Genomic DNA, 19,169 nt, shown 5'->3' with positions numbered 1-19,169 from the left:
AAAATTGTAGTCAGCCAGTGACAGGCAATGTTTAGTATCGGATTTCCTCTAGATGGCAGTGTCATCAACTGTGAACTGTACTACGGGAATTGCTGTCAGACACAGAAATGTGCAATGGTCTGTACACTCGGTACCCATCACATACTCTACTTGAAAAATGTCTTCCTATCCAAGTAAAAGCATTTATAGTTGTGCTATCTGTTCTGAAACAATAGCTCATGATCCTGCTTCAGAAAAGGCATCATCCCTTGAACTGCTCATCACTCAAGGTTTTATATACACTTAGTGTACCAAACATTTGGAACACCTTCCTAACATAGAGTTGACCTAAATATGACAAGTCGTGCTGAACGACAGAACAAATGAGCCTGAGTGCCAACCTGTTTATGTCATGTTGTGACTGACAATAAGCAATGGAGTTGGCAAGAGCAAACAGGTCTGGGACCAGGCTAAAATCAAATAGCAGGAAAATACAAAAGAGCATCCAGTGGAATCTTTTAAATGTCCCTATAAATCCTTCAAATTTATTTATGGTTAATTAATGAGCAAACTGAATACACAATGGTAAATGACAGCAATAAAATGTACACACATTAAAACCCCACCTCAGGCATTCACAATTTCTTCAAATATATATAAAAAAAAGTTTCAAAACAGTAAGCTAAATCATGGTATCAGTACATTAAAAACAGTTGAATAGAATAGGCAGGTTGTTGCGAAAGGGACCAGGTTTGAACTGACAAATAACACATTTCAAACTCACTGTATAAATTAAAATATCAAAATTCTCTCATTCATGTACTTAACTTCTCATTCAACGGTCCTTTCAACTGAAAAATTCATAACATAAATTGTGTTGACCCGATTGTCCTGAGGTTACTAGTAAACTGAAAATGGACATCCTCACAATGTTTAACAGCTCCTATTTAAAGTTACTTACATTAATTACAACAACTAATGCATTATTTATAAATATGCACTAGGGTCACAGACAAAAGGTTAGGGAGGAAGAAGACAAATAGAAATGGTTGTGTAGTATCAACTTGCACTGGGTCTCAATATGAAATGTTACTGTGGAAATGCCATCCTCTCATTCTACGCCCTGTGTCGGGGTACAACTCGCCTGACTCACCCCATCTCCAACACTGCGATGGTATTCATTGGGGTGTTTTTTCTTTATGTCTGCCTGGTGTACAAAGACATCTTCATCAAGCACACAGAATGACAGGATAGTAATCCACAGGGTCATTTCATAATGAGACCTATTGTGATTAAATACTACACAACCAAAACCAGTCTTTACAAAGTAAAGAGGGTTACAGAAGGATAAAATGAAAAATGTGTAATGTGGTCTAGATCACAGGGATCATCTGTAATGTTGAGTGACAGGGTAAGAGAGGCCAGATACAAAAACAAGTTACATTTGATACAGATGTTTTCCTTCTCACCAAGGTGACAAAAACAGTGATGGGATAAAGTGCAGTCAGATAATCCTGGTTACTTTGACTGTCAGACCGGCTGAAGAATGGCGCTTGAGTTAATTGGTGGGCAGCTGCAAAACATTCTTGAATTGGGGAAGAGGTAACAGGAATGACCTTCTTGAAGAAGCACACAGACAGGATGTAACCTGTGCAGATTAATCATCGCCTCTTCAGCACAAAAGTAAAATCTCAGAGGGAGGAGTTCGGCCAACAGAAAAATCCAAGATGGCCGACCACTCAGGATGCCAGAGGTTGTTTTGCCGCCACTGGCGATGATTCCTGTAAAGGAGGAGTAATTGCAATTAATACATCTGGCAAATTAAACTAAAATTAAAGACTGGAGTTCTTTGTACATCCCTCTGAATTACTATACTGGTGCAAATAAAAAAGGGGACCACTAAAATAGTAGGGCACAGTGCAAATTGTCTCATTTCATACAGAGATTGATAACTGAGTTTAGCCAATTAAATCCTTCATTTTTTTTTTTTATCCATAATTGAATGCAATTAAATTGGTCAGTCACAGACCTCTTTTTGATCCTCTGGCACCACAGGGGTGGTGGCTCCAGTAGAAGATATGTCCATTTTCTCATCCTCTCCTCCCTTGGCTGCTCCCTCCATCCCGTGCTCAGCCTCCCATTCCTGCAGCACCTCATCCAGGTTGAAGCGTCGGCGGTAGTTAACAAAGAAGTTCTTCACCTGCACCACTGACTTGTTGCCAATCACGTCCGAGATAGCCTGGAAGTCCCGCCCATATTTTCTTATGGCTGGAAGATGTTACAATGGAGGGAACAAACATTTTATACAAATGTAGATTATGTGCCATGCCCCCCCAGCAAAACAACTTAAGATGGAATTCTTTATACAATGACTTTTCACATGAGCCCCATTTCAGTTGGTTACATTTTCTTTCTACCTCCTCCCTTTCTCTAATCCCTATACATCTGTTGCAATCAATTACCTTGTACAGCAAGCAGTTGCTCCTCTGTTGTCCAGCGAGTGTTGAACTTCTGGGTCACCTGAGACATGAATGGTCATGTTATCACTGGCACACAAACATGACATACACCACAGGTCATAATGAGTTACAAGCAGGGGTTGGAACCAGTTCAGGGAAAAGAACAGAAAACCGCAAAAAACAAAAAATACTAGGAACAGAACCGGGAACGAAAGTGATCTATACTGTTCCGGACTATAACCGCTTTTTAAAAGCATGGGAACTAGTTAGTAACGTTCTTTTACGTTCTGGGCATTTGTTTTCAGTCCCACAAACAATCTGCAACAAAGCAACTATGCAAAGTCCTCACTCAAATGTATTTCAGTGTCTGCATGCCACCTGAAAATCTTTGCCAGTGTGTTTGAGCGTATTCAGAAATTAGGGAGAGATTTTTTACTATAGAAGTATGGATTAACTTTTTCAATGCTAGTTAAGGATACTATTTATACTGAACAAAAATTCAACATGTAAAGTGTAAGGAAATATGTTTCATGAGCTGAAATAAAAGATCCCAGAAATATTCCATATGCACAAAAAGCTTATTTCTTTCAAATTGTGTGAACACATTTGTTTACATCACTGTTTGTGAGCATTTCTCCTTTGCCAAAATAATCCATCCACCTGACAGCTATGGCATATCAAGAAGCTGATTAAAGCATGATCATTACACAGGTGAATCTTGTGTTGGGGACAATAAAAGGCCACTAAAATGTGCAGATTTGTCACAACACAATGCCCCAGATGTCTCAAGTTTGAGCGTGCAATTGGCATGCTGACTGCAGAAATGTCCACCAGAGCTGTTGCCAGATAATTTAAATGTTCATTTCTCTACCATAACCCACCTTTAACGTTGTTTAAGAGAATTTGGCAGTACGTTCAACGGGCCTCACAACCATGTGTCACCACGCCAGCCCAAAACCTCCACATCCAGCTTCTTCACCTGCAGGATAAACTGAGACCAGCCACCCGGATATCTCATGAAACGGTGGGTTTGCACATTGAAGTATTTCTGCACAAACTGTCAGAAACCATCTCAGGGAAGATCTGTGTGCTCCTCATCCTCACCAGGGACTTGACCTGACTGCAGTTTGGCGTCCTAACCGACTTCATTGGGCAAATCTCACCTTCGATTGCCACTGGCATGCTGGAGAGGTGTGCTCTTCACAGATGAATACCGGTTTCAACTGAACCGGGCAGGTGGCAGACAGCGTGTATGGCATTGTGTGGGCGAGCGGTTTGCTGATGTCAACTCCGTGAACAGAGTTCCCCGTGGTGGCGGTAGGGTTATAGTATGGGCAGACATAATCTACGGACAAACACAATTGCATTTTATCAATGGCAATTTGAATGCTCAGAGATACTGGGAAGAGTTTGAGGCCCATTGTCGTGCCATTCAGCCACCGCCGTCACCTCATGTTTCAGCATGATAACGCACAGCTACATGTCACAAGGATCTGTACACAATTCCTGGAAGCTGAAAATGTCCCAGTTCTTCCATGGCCTGCATACTCAGACGTGTCATCCATTGAGCATGTTGGCGATGCTCTGGATCAATGTGTACGACAGTATGTTCCAGTTTCCGCCACAATCCAGCAACTTCGCACAGCCATTGAAGAGTGGGATAACATTCCACAGGCCACAATCAACAGCCTAATCAACTCTATGCGAAAGAGATATGTCGTACTACATGAGGCAAATGGAGGTCACAACCGATACTGACTGGTTGTCTGATTCACGCCCCAGCACTTATTTTAGGGTATCTGTGACAGATGTTTATCTTTATTCCCAGTCATTACATGAACTGTAACTCAGTAAAATGTTGCGTTTATTTTTCTTCAGTTCACGTCTTTTTAACTACAAAATGGTAAGGCGTGTTTTTAATTAAAATTCTGGTGCCACTCTGCATTCACAAGCTTGTTAGCTAGCTCTGGTACAATGTTAAGGCAAATCTCAGAAGTTCAAAGACATTCAAGCTTGTTCATAGAAACCGCTCCTCCATAGGTATAATTCTGTGGATCTTAATTCAGATAATGTATGTCATAACAAGATGCCCAGGGCATCAAGCCATCTTCATCTCTCGCTCTTTCCCTACTCGCAAAATTTCAGTCGCTCATAGTAAGCTGCTCTATCCACACTGATTAGTGAAAAAATGTAAAATATGGAGCCAAATGTTTAAAAAGGAACTATAGATATTGATTTTTAGTTCAAGTCTGTTCAGAACTTCAGCAAAACAAAAAATGTTTCTGTTCAGAACGGAACGATTGGAAAATCATTTTTGTTCCAACCGCTGGTTACAAGCCACAAGAGTAACATTCATTCTATGGAGAAAGAGACCAAATTAGATGGTCAGAACTCTAGGTAAGCAATAGCTTTACCTCAGGTACTCTGAAGTGGTCCACTCCTATGTCAAGCTTGTCCTTCAGAGCACTGTTATTCTGTTTGATGCTCTGGATCTAGAAAAGGGATAGAACTCATTCAGGAAACATTTCTAGGTTAACTCATCTCTCACCCGGACACAGGACAATACTGAAGATACTTTAGGTCCTGTTCTTAATTTTCACACAAATCTCCCATTAAGATCGATACATGATTGACGCAAAACTTACTCTCAGAGAAGAAAATCCTAGCACAGAGAAGATTAATGTATTGATGTTAAGAATAACACTAACCTGCCGTTTGATGGCAACCAGCTCCATGTCGATTTGCCTCAGCACACCGACTGCAGCAGGGGGGCTGGTGGACATAGCAGCTACGTCTCCCTGGCTCAGGTGCATTCCTTTAGGAGGCTTCTTTTTAGCACGATGCTGGTTCTTCCCTGGAGGACCCTGGGGTTCTTTCTTGACTTGGGTCAGTTTCTCTGCCATACTAGTATTCGGCTAGACGTAAAGGAATACATTTGGGTTAAAATGGCCAAAGTATCAAAACGAGGGAGAATTTAACATGAATTATGTATGTTTCTATTCAAATGGTAATGAAAATATTTAGAAGCTACCCTCTGTACCACTGGTACTGGTTTTATCTCCTGTTTCTCAGGTGCAGCACCCAGCTGAAACAGAAAATCTACATGTTAGTTGGTTCAATAAAACAGCATCTATTTTGTATATTAAGTTACAAGAGCCTCTGAACAGACCCACCTCTTTCTTCTCGTCCTTATTTGGTTCGTACACTACATCCCTTGGAGTGTTACCATTGGTCTCCTCAGCCTCATTCTCACTAAAAAGACAAAGCAAAATATTTATACATAGAAAAATGTATTCTTGGCCTCACTTTCCAAGATTACAATATGTTTTTCTAACCAATTTAAGTTTTTAAAAGGAAGAGAGAATGTGGTTCATGCATTTTAAACAAAAGCACACACTTTTCATACCTCTCTTCTCGTCCCCTCTTCTGCTTGCGTGCATGGCGATCCATGACACTGGTTTTGCTCCGTGTCTTCTTCCAAGAGTAGTAAAATCTAACTAAGCTGGCAATGGACTTGTCAGGCAACTAGCACAAGAAGACTTTATCAATCAAGGAAAACATTTTTTTTCTACATGATTTGTTGTTTAGAGACATCACACAATGGGCACCCCAAATTAGTATTTAGTGTCTCATGTGCCATGGTCAACTATGTGTTACAATGTTTGTCAATGAAGTATTTGGTTTTAAACAGATTTTTAAAAAAAATAAAAATAAAAAAAATGTTTAGTCTCTCACCATCTGCTGTATACGGTGGAAAGTTTTTCCGTGGAAGCTAAAACCCTGTTCAAACAGGACCTTGTCCTCCACTGACCACTCATCTGGGAAAGGTGTGAAGTTGGGCAAATCTGCCAGAGACTTCTCAATGTTGTGCTTGTGCCAGAAAAGCATCCCCAGTGCCTGCTCCATGTTGTACCCATGCTTCTCTTTGGTAATTGCAATGTATTCATCCACTGTAAAAAAAAAAAATAAAAATGGTATTTAGTGCCTTCAATAAGTATATACTATACCCCATTGACTTATTCCACATTGCGTTTTGTTACAGCCTGAATTAAAAAGGGATGACATGCATTTATTTTCTCACCCGTCTACACACAACACCCTCTAATGACAAAGTTAAAACATGTTTTATACATTATTGCAAATACAGAAATCTAATTTAAATAAAAGTATTCACACAGAGTCAATACTTTGTGGAAGCAGCGATTCTAGCTGTGAGTCTTTCTGGGTAAGTTTCTAAAAGCTTTCCACACCTGGAATGTGCAACATTTGCACATTATTAGTATTATTATTTTTTTTTTAAATTCAAGCTTGCCATAGAGTTTTGACTTAAAATCTACTTGAAAATCTAACTCAGCCATTCAGGAAGAGTAACTGTCTTCTTGGTAAGCAACTCCATTAAAGATTTGGCCTTGTGTTTCAGGTTACTGTCCTGCTAAAAAGGTTCATGCATTTCCTAGTGTCTGGTGGAAAGCAGACTGAACCATGCTTTCCTCTAGAATTTTGCCTGTGCTTAGTTCCATTCCATTTATTTATTTTGGGGGTAACAAGCATACCCATAAAATGATGCAGCCACAGCTATGCTTGGAAATATGGAGAGTGGTACTCAGTAACATGTAATATTGGATTTGCCCCTGAACACTTTGTATTCAGGACATTTTTTGCAGTATTACTTTAGTACCTTATTGCAAACAGGATGCATGTTTCGTAATACTTTCTCATTTACAGGCACAGTTCTTTTTACTCTTTCAATTAGGTTAGTATTGTGGAGTAACTACAATGTTGTTGCTCCATCCTCAAGTTTCCTATCTGTTTTAAAGTCACCATTGGCCTCATAGTAAAATCCCTGAGCGTATTTCTTCTTCTCTAGCAACAGTTCAGAAGGATGCCTGTATCTTTGTAGTGATTGAGTATATTGATGCAGTACACCATCCAATATGTAATTAATAACTTCACCAAGCTCAAAGGGATATTCAAATGTGGGTTTTTTGGCAGCCGTTTTACGGGCTCAAATAAAATGAAAAATCAAATTAAGATGTATTTGGCGCATGTGAGAAATACAACAGGTGTAGACTTTACCATGAAATGCTTATTTTGCCAACAATGCAGAGTTAGAAAGCTCCTGATCAATTGTGCTATTTTGCATATTTTTTAAAAACTGTGGATAAAAAAAAAAAAAAATTAAAATTGGGGTTGGTTTCATGTTTCCACCATCATTTCCCATGACTGAAAAGAGCTTCTGGACATCAGAACAGCTATCACTAACCTCGATTTGGGTGAGGACTTCTACTTCAAATGAGTCAGAGGTGGAGAACATATTGATTATACAAGACCCAAATCCCAGACTCCCTCTGAGAAGGAGGCGGTGGCGGCACTATAGAGACAGACGTGCGGGATACCTGAAGGGACTACATCTGCGAGTGGATAAACCGCCTACCCTCTGTTCTATCACTGGAGAATAAACTGGACAGGCTCCGTTAGAGATGATCCTATCAACATGATCTAAAAAAAACTGTAATAACCTATTTTTCCAAGAGTCATGGTTGAACAAGGATGTGGATATTTTTTTTAATCTAGCAGGACCGACCGGCAGTTTTGGGAATGCTCAGGGGAGGGAGTGTCTCTTTGTAAACAGCTGGTGCGCAACCTAATACTAGGGTAGTCTTGAGGTTCTACTCACCTGAGTTAGAATACCGTATTTTATTTTTACCTTTATTTAACTAGGCAAGTAAGTTAAGAACCAATTCTTATTTTCGATGACGGCCTAAGAACAGTGGGTTAACTGCCTGTTCAGGACAGATTTGTACGTTGTCAGCTCGGGGATTTGAACTTGCAACCTTCCGGTTACTAGTCCAACGCTCTAACCACTAGGCTACCCTGCTGCCCCTTATGATAAGCTGTAGACTATAAGATTCACCAAGAGAGTTTCTGTCTTTTTACCACCACAAACCGATGCTGGCACTAAGACTGCACTCAACAAGCTGTAAAGGGCCATACACACAAAAAAATGCTCACGCATGTGGCGCTCCTAGTAGCTGGTTAATGCAGGAGAATTGAAATACGTTTTATCTAAGTTCTATCAGCATGCCACCTGTGCAACTACAGGCAAAAAGAAATTGAGTTCACCTTTATTCCACACACAGACACGTGCACAAAGCTCTCCCTCCATTTGAAAATCTGACCATAACTATCCTCCTGATTGCTGCTTACAAGCAAAAACTAAAATAGAGAAGTGGTCCAATGAAGCTGGTGCTAAAAGCTACAGGACTGTTTCGCTAGCACAGACTGGAATATGTTCCGGGACTTTACCGATAGCATTGTTAACCACATCAGTTACCGGCTTCATTAATAAGTGCATCAACGACGTCGTCCCCACGGGGAATACAGTGCATTCAGAAAGTTTAAAATTTATTAAAAATTGTTCCCCTCCCCCATCAATCTACAAACAATACCCCATAATTGACAAAGCAAAAACAGGTTTAGAAATGTTAGCAAATGTATCAAATAAATATCACATTTACATACGTATTCAGAATTTTTGCTCAGTACTTTGTTGAAGCAGCTCTGGCAGCGATTACTGACAAGTATTTTTGGGTATGAAGCTACAAGCTTGGCACACCTGTATTTGGGGAGTGTCACCCATTCTTCTCTGCAGATCCTCTCATGCTCTGCCAGGTTGGATAGGGAGAGTCGCTGCACAGCTATTTTCAGGTCTTTCCAGAGATGTTTGATCGGGATCAAGTCCAGGCTGTGGCTTGGCCACTCAAGGACATTCAGAGTTGTCCTGAAGCATTTTCTTGGCTGTATGCTTAGGGTTGTTGTCCAGCTGGAAGGTGAACCTTCACCCTAGTCTGAGGTCCTGAGCAGGTTTTCATCAACGATCTCTCTGTACTTTGCGCTGTTCATCGTTCCGTCAATCCTGACAAGTCAAGTCCCTGCAACTGAAAAACATTCACGCAGCATGATGCTGCCACCACCATGCATCACCGTAGGGACGGTGCCAGGTTTCTTCCAGTCATGACACTTGGCATTCAGGCCAAAGAGTTCAATCTTGTTTCTCATGGTCAGAGTACTTTAGGTGCCTTTTGACAAACTCCAAACAGGCTGTCATGAGCCTTTTACTGAGGAGTGGATTCAGTCTGGCCACTCTACCATAAAGGTCTGATTGGTGGAGTGCTGCAGAGATGGTTGTCCTTCTGGAAGGTTCTCCCATCTCCACAGAGGAAATCTGGAGCTTACAAACTTCTTCCATTTAAGAATTATGGAGGGCACTGTGTTCTTGGAGACCAATGTTGCAGACATTTTTTGGCACCCTTCCCCAGATCTTTGCCTCGACACAATCAAGGCTCAGTGCTCTACAGACAATTCCTTTGACCTCATGGCTTGTTCTTTTTGTGTTGACATGCACTGTCAACCGTGGGACCTTATATAAACAGGTGTCTTTCCCAATCATGTACAAACAATTGAATTTACATCAGGTGGACTCCAATCATGTTGTAGAAACATCTCAAGGATGATCAATGGAAACAGGATGCACCTACTCAATTTCAAGTCACATAGCAAAAGGGTCTGAATACTTATATAAAAAGGTATTTGTTTTTTTATAACTTTGCAAACATTTCTAAAAACTTGTTTTCACTTTGTGATTATGGGGAGACAGCACAGACAGCTGATCGTCCTCACAGTGGCAGACCACGTGTAACACCTGCACAGCATCGGTACATCCGAACATCACACCTGCTGGACAGGTACAGGATGGCAACAACAACTGCCCCGAGTTACACCAGGAAAGCACAATCCCTCCATCAGTGCTCAGACTGTCCACAATAGGCTCAGAGAGGCTGGACTGAGGGCTTGTAGGCCTGTTGTAAGGCAGGTCCTCACCAGACATCACCGTCAACAACGTCACCTATGGGCACAAACCCACCGTCACTGGACCAGACAGGACTGGCAAAAAGTGCTCTTCACTCACGAGTCACGATTTTGTCTCACCAGGGGTGATGGTCAGATTCCCGTTTATCGTCGAAGGAATTAGCGTTACACCAAGGCCTGTACTCTGGAGCGGGATCGATTTGGGGGTGGAGGATCCGTTATGGTCTGGGGCCATGTGTCACAGCATCATCGGACTGAGCTTGTTGTCATTGCAGGCAATCTCAACTCTGTGCGTTACAGGGAAGACATCCTCCTCCCTCATGTGGTACCCTTCCTGCAGGCTCATCGTGACATGACCCTCCAGCATGAAAATGCCACCAGCCATACGGCTCGTTCTCTGCGTGATTTCCTGCAGGTGTTCTGCAATGGCCAGCAAAGATGGTTGAATCTGTGTTCGAAACTCACTGCTCGACTGAGGGCCCTTACAGATAATTGTATGTGTGTGGTACATATAATAGGTAGTCAATCAAGAATCATGTTAAACACTATGTATTGCACACAGTCCATGTAACTGTGGCTTCTTAACCAAATTTTGCATCCTGAACTTATTTAAGCTTAACATACACTACATGACCAAAGGTATGTGGACACCGGCTCATTTAACATCTCATTGCAAAATCATGGGCATTAATGTGGAGTTGGTCCCCCCTTTGCAGACTCCACTCTTCTGGGAAGGCTTTCCACTAGATTTTGGAACATTGTTGCTGGATTTGCATCCATTCAGCCACAAGAGCATTAGTGAGGTCGGGCGATTAGGCCAGGCTCGCAGTCGGCATTCCAATTCATCCCAAAGGTGTCCGATGGGGTTAAGGTCAGGGCTCTGTGCAAGTCAGTCAAGTTCTTCCACACCCATCTCAACAAACCATTTCTTTATGGTCCTCGGATTGTGCACAGGGGCATTGTCATGGTGAAACAGGAAAGGCTGTCCCATTCTGTGTGTGGCCTACCACTTTGCGGCTGAGCAGTTGTAAGTCCTAGACGTTTCCACTTAACAGCACTTACAGTTGACCGGGGCATCTCTAGCAGGGCAGAAATTTGAGGAACTGACTTGTTGGAAAGGTGGCATCCTATGACAGTGCCAAATTAAGTCACTGAGCTATTCAGTAAGGCCATTCTGCTGCCAGAGATTGCATGGCTGTGTGCTAAATTTTAAATGCCTGTCAGAAATGAGTGTGGCTGAAAAAGCCAAATCCAAAATGTGGAAAAAGTCAAGGGCACACACACAGAGAGAGAGACAGAAAGAGAAACAAGACTGGAATAACACTCATCTACCCATTTCTGCTATTATTGTAGTTAAATCATTAAGTTAATATTTTGCTTCAGGTAAAACTTCAGATTTGTAAAAGCAACTATTTTACATTTAGTATATAATGAGAATATGGCTTGAATGTTCCTTACATTTAGCTTCGGCCAGGTTCCGACTGGGGATCCACACCCGCATGCCCAAGTTGTCCCTCTCCTCGGCCACTTTGGCAATCTCTGACATAGGGGAATAATGGGATTAAATGATTACCAGTGACTTCATTACTCTTAAACTACTCTGCCTTTATCTTTAAAAAAATTAAACTGGTGAAATTGGCATCACAAGCCAATCAATTATCTCACAGAGAGATAATTTATACAATTTAAAACAAATATGGACCGTGAGCAGTCAGGACTTACAATCAAAGTAAAAGCAGCTACAATCAATTTCATAATGCTTCATTCTTTGATGGGTTGCAATCATATCTAAACAATATTTCTCTCTCTCAATAAATAATAATGGTCGCTCACCCAACAATTAGGGCCTAGTTATGACTGGTGTAAAATACACTTTTTAAATTAGCCATCTCATCTCAAAAATGTTTTAATTCAGCAGCTAAAAATGCTGAAATATATTGGATATATTTTAACATCAGTGATTTGAGTTGTGTTGTTAAATCCATTCAAACATTAAACAAAATGTAGCCATGTACAGGAGTTGGAATGTCAGAAGAATCAAGATTAGCATTAACAAGCCAGTTTAGTCAAGATTCGTGGAATAGGTTAGTAAAGGTTCGTGGAATCTACAGCCAGGAATTGTTCGAGGCTATCACGTCTGGTAACGTGTTCTAGCTTTACGACTGTCTTAACGGTAAAATGACTCACCTGGATCATAGTCTGGCACAAGAGCTTGATACTGAGTCCCAACTCTCATACCACCAATACCTGAACATTAAATAAACACAGGATTAACATTTTGAATTAGTGTACAATTGTATGAAGTAGTTTAGTGTGACCGAGGCTACCACTGTCGTGTTGACCTACCATGCTCATCATCACTGGAACAGCCCGAACTTCCTTCTTCCCATGAATTGTTGCCATTTCCATTTGTAGAAAAACTTTTGTTTGGATTATTCACTGCATTCCTACCCCTTCTTTTCCCAGACATGTCTGAGCCACTCTTTTCCATCATTGCAGGCATTTTTTAAATGGAGAAAGAGCAACTGAACTCTTTGAATTTCGGCTAGCTACTGTCTGGCTATCGTCAGCAGCACCTTGCTAGTTTGCTAGCTAGCGAACAAAGTAACGTTAGCGAGTTGGCTAGCTAAGCTGCTGGCTAGCTGGACGAAACTATGATGTCCAACTGGTTAAATTGGTCAACTAATCAGCTAAAGACTGCTTTATTATTAAATTAGTTCATATAGTTAGCTTGCTCCAAAAAATATGACGGGTGACCAAAAAGCTGTTGTGTGGCTCTCTTGAATATTAACCAACCACCCAGAAAGCTAGCTAGCAAGAAATACCCAAGTTAGCGAGGGGTGCTTCACTGCTAGCTTGCTACTACTTGGATAAAAGTTGCGGTTGCAACTAGCAAGCTTGATTTTTGAAATACATTAGCATAGCTACGTGGCTTTAACACCAGCATTTGTCGACTATATTCTATAGACTTTGACTAGTGAGCTGGCTACTTTTGTCCATTATAGTCGTTACTAAGAGGTGTCGAGAATCTTGCCAGGTAGGTCGGTTGCTAGTTCACACTCCACGGGGTCGTGATAAAGTGCACGACTGCATCAAATGGAACTCCGAATTTTTCAAGCGTTGCCCTGAAGAGAGACCGCTCAAACTAATGATGAGGACCAATTCTCTTCTTACCTGGAAACTAGAGGCTACGATTGATTAAGTGATTATTTAATTGGGAATTTACGCAACTAAACTAAATTAGTTCTGCAAATACAGCCAATTTATGGCATTAATAAAAATCCAAGGCTATTTAAAATAATCTCACTGAAAACAGTGAATAAATTAATCAAATCATATGAATTTCAGTCCTTTTATTTTATTTTAAAGGACTGCATTTATTTTCGTTTTTGTTTATATGCCAGAGACCAAATTAAACCTATATTAGCTCATTAACCTCAATCTGTCATGAGCCCCTGGTCCCCATCCTCAGAAGCCCTATAAAGGAGCAATGTCTTGCATTCACATTGTCACAATCAAGCTACTTCTGGTCTCCTTGAAAAGGGTACTCTAAAATAGTATGTGCATGTATTCATAGCAATGTGGCAATGCAGTTGCAAACTATGACCTCCAAAAATATCTCGCCAGGGAAGTCAAACAATATTTGGGGAGCTCAATAGCCTGCTTGAGCTAGACTCATATCTTGCTAAATGGGGGTCCTCCGATAGGTATAGGAAATACTTTCTATAGGCTATTTTTTTACCTGATATTAATTTCTCTTCTTTTTTTTTTTACTTCACTGGCCAAGTACTTCTGGAAGGCACTGTATCTGTGCAGATACATGAATAAGATACATGTGTTTTTTTCCTCTGCTCTTATGCTTTTTCCATTGTTATTCCCACACAGATGTGGTGATAACAGATTGTGATGTATTTCATTCTCCACTTAACATTAATTTAATCAAAAACTCATTCATCATGCTTCTTCTGAACTTTAACGTGGCCTATTTTATACAGTATAGCCCAGCCCTATCTAGCTGCAGCAGTCATGCTCACATCTATACAGTAAATCTAAATATTATCTTTAGTGATCTTCAATTTCTCATTACATAGGCTACACAGATTACCCATGCCATAATGTCATGTTAGTAGGGTTGGGGTTTATGACTATGGAACATCACTGTGCCTGTTTGCTATTACTCAAAACCATGCTCAAGTAGAACATGGAGAACAGTTGAAGCCCATACAACTCCACACCAGTATGGGCTAAAGGTAGCATAGTGGCTACAGCATTGGGCCAGTAACAGAAAGGATACTATAATAATATATGTTTTATTTCACTACACATTTTAATTAGCTGATTCAGAACCAATTTTACACTGATTTCCCACTTCATAACCCATTTTAAATTGCATTTACACTTCTGCATGACTCATAATAAATAATGTCAACAGGTCAGATTTGATCATACCATGATGTGTGGACATATTGTAAGCTGTATGTTTTCAAATGTATTTAAATGGGTGATGAAGGTGAAGATGATCATATGCTACTTTGTCAATTCAAGGTTATTTATGACATGTAATTACACGTATTCACCAGGCAGATGGCGTGGTGGACTATCGAAAATACGCCTATAATTGTCTGTCCTAAACTGAAGCTACTAAAACTAATACTTTATATAACACATACATTTGACTTTTGCACGAACCTACAAGCTGTTACACAATTTGAGGTTAATTTGAATGTCATCGTTTAAAAAACACTTTCAAATACCTATATTGTTGCATGTCGAGACCTGTAGTCCATGTTATTGATGTGGTATATCTTGTTTAATAGGTCTACAGTCGATAGGTGTAACCTAATCCCGACGACACAACACGATCTAAACCAAATGTAAATTCCTTGAAATTATGAAACCCGAGGTGGCGCGTTGCACCAGACGCTCAATTACATAATGCACTCCTGAACCACAACCGGACGGTTCTGTATGCACTGGGGACATTCGATAGGGGGGCGATAGCGCGTTGCCCAAACAAATCGCTCCATGGCGCACTAAACACATACTTTAAAATTAACGGCACTTGGAATTTAGGACGTCACATTTAATCTCACCTTGGAGTCGTCATCAAACAGCCAATGGGGATATTTGTTGACGCAGTCAGCGACCAACGAGGGCAGTCGTGAAGGAGTTCCACTATTGCCTATTGCCACCAGCAAGAGTATATAAAGTGCGGATGGAGTCTGAAGAAGGTTTGAAGCAAGTCAATAACAGCCGAAACATACTGAACACAGACTCCAAGAGCAGCGAGACAGAAGAGCCGTTTGCTATAGGCTTTCATTTTGATTTGAAAAACTTTTTGCCGTGTGTTATGCAAGTTCCCTAAATTCAGCTATTGATTATTTTATATATTTATAACTGTTTTCTTCTAAATCACATCTGACATCCTGTGTTGATGTTAAACAGAGCTGGCACAGAGGTGCTAGGCTATACCTTGCAAAAAAAGGTATATTCAGAAATTAAAGGAATCTGCCGAACACAGTAGCAATGCCTTACGATCTAGGTGTGTTTGACAGCCGGGGCGATTATAAATCAGAGAAACAGTGCCAAAGAACCTCCTTTGCCTTCTACCAAGCAGTGCGGGACGTGTTACCAGTATGGGTGCTCGAGGACATGCGGACTATGGAAGTGTTTCATTGGGAAGAAGGGCGGGCATGCTCTTTTACTCCACCCGAGGCTTTTCTGTATGCACTTGTTCACGACCATCAACAATACGCCAAATTCCTCCTCAACAGATACTCTGTTGGTGTACTGGAGATGCCCAGTCAAAGCTTCTGCTGCTGCCAAGCATCAGCAACACCGCATCTCACAGTAGCTGTTCGCTATAATCGTATTACTATCCTGAAAATGGTCATGGACTCCCTAAAAGACTTCTCTGATAGTGAGCGCCAGAGCTACTTGAACACCCGTGGATGTTTTCACATGCAAGGAGGCAAATACGCATTGCATCTGGCGTGCGAACTGGTGCGCCCTGAGTGTTTGATTCTGTTACTAGGACACGGTGCATGTCCTTATGTCACAGACCGAGATGGGAACAGCCCCTTGGACTGTCTCCTAAATCAGATACGTCAGGGCGAGCCTGACATGCGTAGCAAGCACGTCTGCCTTGGTTACCTCATTCTCTTCATGCCAAAATTCAATTTTCAAATGAAGGGACAGTTGCAGAAGAATCCAGGGCTGTGGCAGAGTCTTATTGGAGAGCAGGCGTTCCAGTGGCTTTTAGAACTATCTCCTCCCTCTCTCTTTGTTCAGGCTATGCATACGATGACCCAGTCTAAACCTGTTAAACAGTTGGACTCTCTGCCAGACTTTCTGAAACCACTGGACTTCAGGCTACACCAGTATACCAGATGAAACTACTCGACAGGTTTATTTTTGGCTATGGTGTGAACGATTTAATAGCGTGAATAAAATGCAGTATGCAGCTTTGTAAATAGGAACAACAACTCAAAAGGTTATTTCATTTTGATGTTTAAAAACAATGCACTATAGAATACACATCTGGACTTGAATAATGTTGCAATGTAAATAAGAGTTGTGTACACAAGAGAACCTGTTGCAGTTTTCTTTCAACCAGAATATCTGGATAAGAGCGTCTGCTAAATGACTTAAATGTAAATGTTAAATGTAAATATACTTGGCCATTATCTGGCGGTTGTGGAGTAAAGCATGGCAGAGAACGTTATTACTATAGAAACTACACAGGCAACTGAGAAGTGTTGTGTTACAGACCTACAGAAACAATAGACTAGGTCCAAAACTATGAACGTTTCACAGCATGGTATCACCCATAACATGGCACAATGGTTTGAATGTGCTTTTTGCACACATTCATGGTTGTTTTCTCTGCTGATGATTGCACTGCTCATGGTCAGAAGGAAAACATTCTCAGCTCCAGTCTTGTCCTAGGCCCCCACAATTTTGTTTCAGATCAGCACTGTGTTAGTGATGGGCTAGAGTAAAAATGTGCAGTTCTATGGAGTTGAGAAACACTGCTATATTTATGGTGGTCATACAGCACCATCAGGCAGAGTCTCTGTAAACACCTTTATTAAGGAAGTTCATTCATACTGAGGAGAGGCATGGATTCATACAACAGGATTCAGTGGACTTGCAGTGCTGTGTATCCCATATAGACACTCACAGAGGTGATACTTCAACTCGATCTTTGGGTTTTCCTGTCTAGTGTAAAACATTGTCATTAAATCTGATTTTACATCTCAAATGGCACCCTATTCATCTATATTGTGCACTACTTCTGGCCCGGACTTTGTCAATCTGAATTGAACTGGCAAACCCCTAAGGATTAAATAGCACTAGAGTACAGTATTCAGAAGCAACAATATGATACCATTAAATGCATGATTCCCTTAATTATTCAGTAGCTGTATTAAGACAGAATAAATTATTTGGTTCGTTTCCCTTTCTGGTAGTTATACAAAATACACGTGTTATAAATCTCCCAGAACAAACTCCTGCGAATATCCCTTCCTTAGTGAGCACAGTATTCCACAGTAAAGAAGGAAGCATCAATCAATATGTGCACAGTAAGCACCTACACTTATGTGGTACCCTTGCACTGTGACTAACATGATACATTTCTCCATTCAAGTACTTACAGTCACGTTCCATCTGTGTTATTATAAACAGTAAAAAAATTAAATGGATCTCCTTCATACTACCATCGTAGTTTCCTTTAAAACAACATGAAAACATAATTCAAAGACCATGGCCCTATATAACTCCTGTGATAGTGGTTCAACTGGACTAGAGTTATGACAGATCTAAATATTTAATTGAAGATACCCTATTGGAAGGTTCTAAGTGTGTTGTGGTACGTACAATATTCATCGGAATAAATCGATATGTAAAAAACAATACAAGAGCTACAGTAAGTTCCTTTGGGAGAGGATGTTTTCTAAGAAAACGACAGACTGTCTTAGGGTATAAAGTCTAGACTAATGCTGTGTATGGTCTCAGGGTAGCAAGTCTTGACTAGTGCTGTGTACTGGGAGTGCAGTTACCTTCCCACTTCAATTAAAGTGCAAACTAACTAAAATGAAGAAGAATATTGCCTTCCTAATATGTCACCAATAATTACTTTTTTTAAACTAATATAACAATTCATTCCTTAAATTAAATTCAATAGGGATTGGTTGGGTTAGGTTAAAAGTAAACACTGGTTGTACACAGCATGAGGTGGTCTGCGAGACACCCCGTTCCCTTGGTAACACCATTTATCCCATCCTGTCTGTCCACAGAGCCATTGTGCAATCCGTACTGATTCATAAGCACCTAGCAGTTGCCTTAGAATCTATTATGTACATAGGATGATAACATTAAAAAAGACATACAGTAGGTAAAGTGCCCACCAATAAATGCAATGCAGCCCATTTCAGTAGTGAAAGTGAATATTAATAAAGAGTGGTTGTTTCAGTTGGGGAGAAACGTGAGAAATAGTACCCTATTCCCTTCATAGTCCACGACATGACCAGAGCCCTATGCACTATGGTCCCTAGTCAAATGTAGTGCACTATATAGGGAATATAACACAATTTCAGTCTTCTTTAGATGACCTCCCACTCCTCCTCCAGGTCCTCTCCTCTCAGGGAGCCTGTGTTGACATGGGAATTGATGGTGTTGTGCACCAGGGTCTCGGTGAGCCGGTGCCTCAGACCTCCAGACACACTCACAGCCCACAGCTCGTCCATGGGTGTCACTGTGGGACAATCAGCATGTTGGAGGTGATCAGTTTGAGCAAGGCGAAGCAGAGGCACACAATTTTCAAATGTTGATCCCCTAACAAGGAGTTATTTGGGATGA

The 19,169-nt window shown here is 40.9% G+C and overlaps 3 protein-coding genes across 6 annotated transcripts in view; 1 reads left to right on the top strand and 2 right to left on the bottom strand.

Annotated features, from left to right (window-relative positions):
* Positions 1 to 495: 495 nt before the first annotated feature.
* Positions 496 to 15,428, bottom strand: LOC124046620 (REST corepressor 1-like). 2 transcript variants are annotated; one of them, XM_046367219.1, is made up of 12 exons: positions 12,654 to 15,428; positions 12,495 to 12,554; positions 11,766 to 11,846; positions 6,174 to 6,388; positions 5,836 to 5,963; positions 5,612 to 5,690; positions 5,470 to 5,523; positions 5,147 to 5,353; positions 4,853 to 4,930; positions 2,442 to 2,499; positions 2,009 to 2,247; positions 496 to 1,760 (listed from the first exon to the last, which is right to left on the bottom strand). In XM_046367219.1, the coding sequence occupies exons 1-12, from the start codon at positions 12,808 to 12,810 to the stop codon at positions 1,719 to 1,721; spliced, it is 1,398 nt and encodes a 465-aa protein (XP_046223175.1). In that variant the 5' UTR covers positions 12,811 to 15,428; the 3' UTR covers positions 496 to 1,718. The 2 variants fall into 2 exon arrangements, with proteins under 2 accessions (XP_046223175.1, XP_046223176.1); XM_046367220.1 differs by having other exon boundaries at positions 5,845 to 5,963; positions 12,654 to 15,425.
* LOC124046621 (ankyrin repeat domain-containing protein 9-like) lies at positions 15,245 to 17,385 on the top strand. Its single transcript, XM_046367221.1, has one exon. The coding sequence runs from the start codon at positions 15,834 to 15,836 to the stop codon at positions 16,698 to 16,700; it is 867 nt and encodes a 288-aa protein (XP_046223177.1). The 5' UTR covers positions 15,245 to 15,833; the 3' UTR covers positions 16,701 to 17,385.
* LOC124046619 (tectonin beta-propeller repeat-containing protein 2-like) overlaps positions 17,380 to 19,169 on the bottom strand; it is a 34,951-nt gene continuing 33,161 nt past the window's right edge. For all 3 annotated transcript variants that reach the window (XM_046367218.1, XM_046367216.1, XM_046367217.1), the window contains one exon: positions 17,380 to 19,065. In XM_046367218.1, the coding sequence (XP_046223174.1) occupies positions 18,914 to 19,065 (152 nt within the window). In that variant the 3' untranslated portion in view covers positions 17,380 to 18,913. The remainder of the gene's footprint in view (positions 19,066 to 19,169) is intronic.

Source organism: Oncorhynchus gorbuscha, linkage group LG10, assembly GCF_021184085.1.
Source record: "Oncorhynchus gorbuscha isolate QuinsamMale2020 ecotype Even-year linkage group LG10, OgorEven_v1.0, whole genome shotgun sequence".
In the NCBI taxonomy this organism is placed as follows: domain Eukaryota; kingdom Metazoa; phylum Chordata; class Actinopteri; order Salmoniformes; family Salmonidae; genus Oncorhynchus; species Oncorhynchus gorbuscha.
Note: the sequence above shows the minus strand (reverse complement) of the source record. Positions and strands in the feature narration are given on the sequence as shown.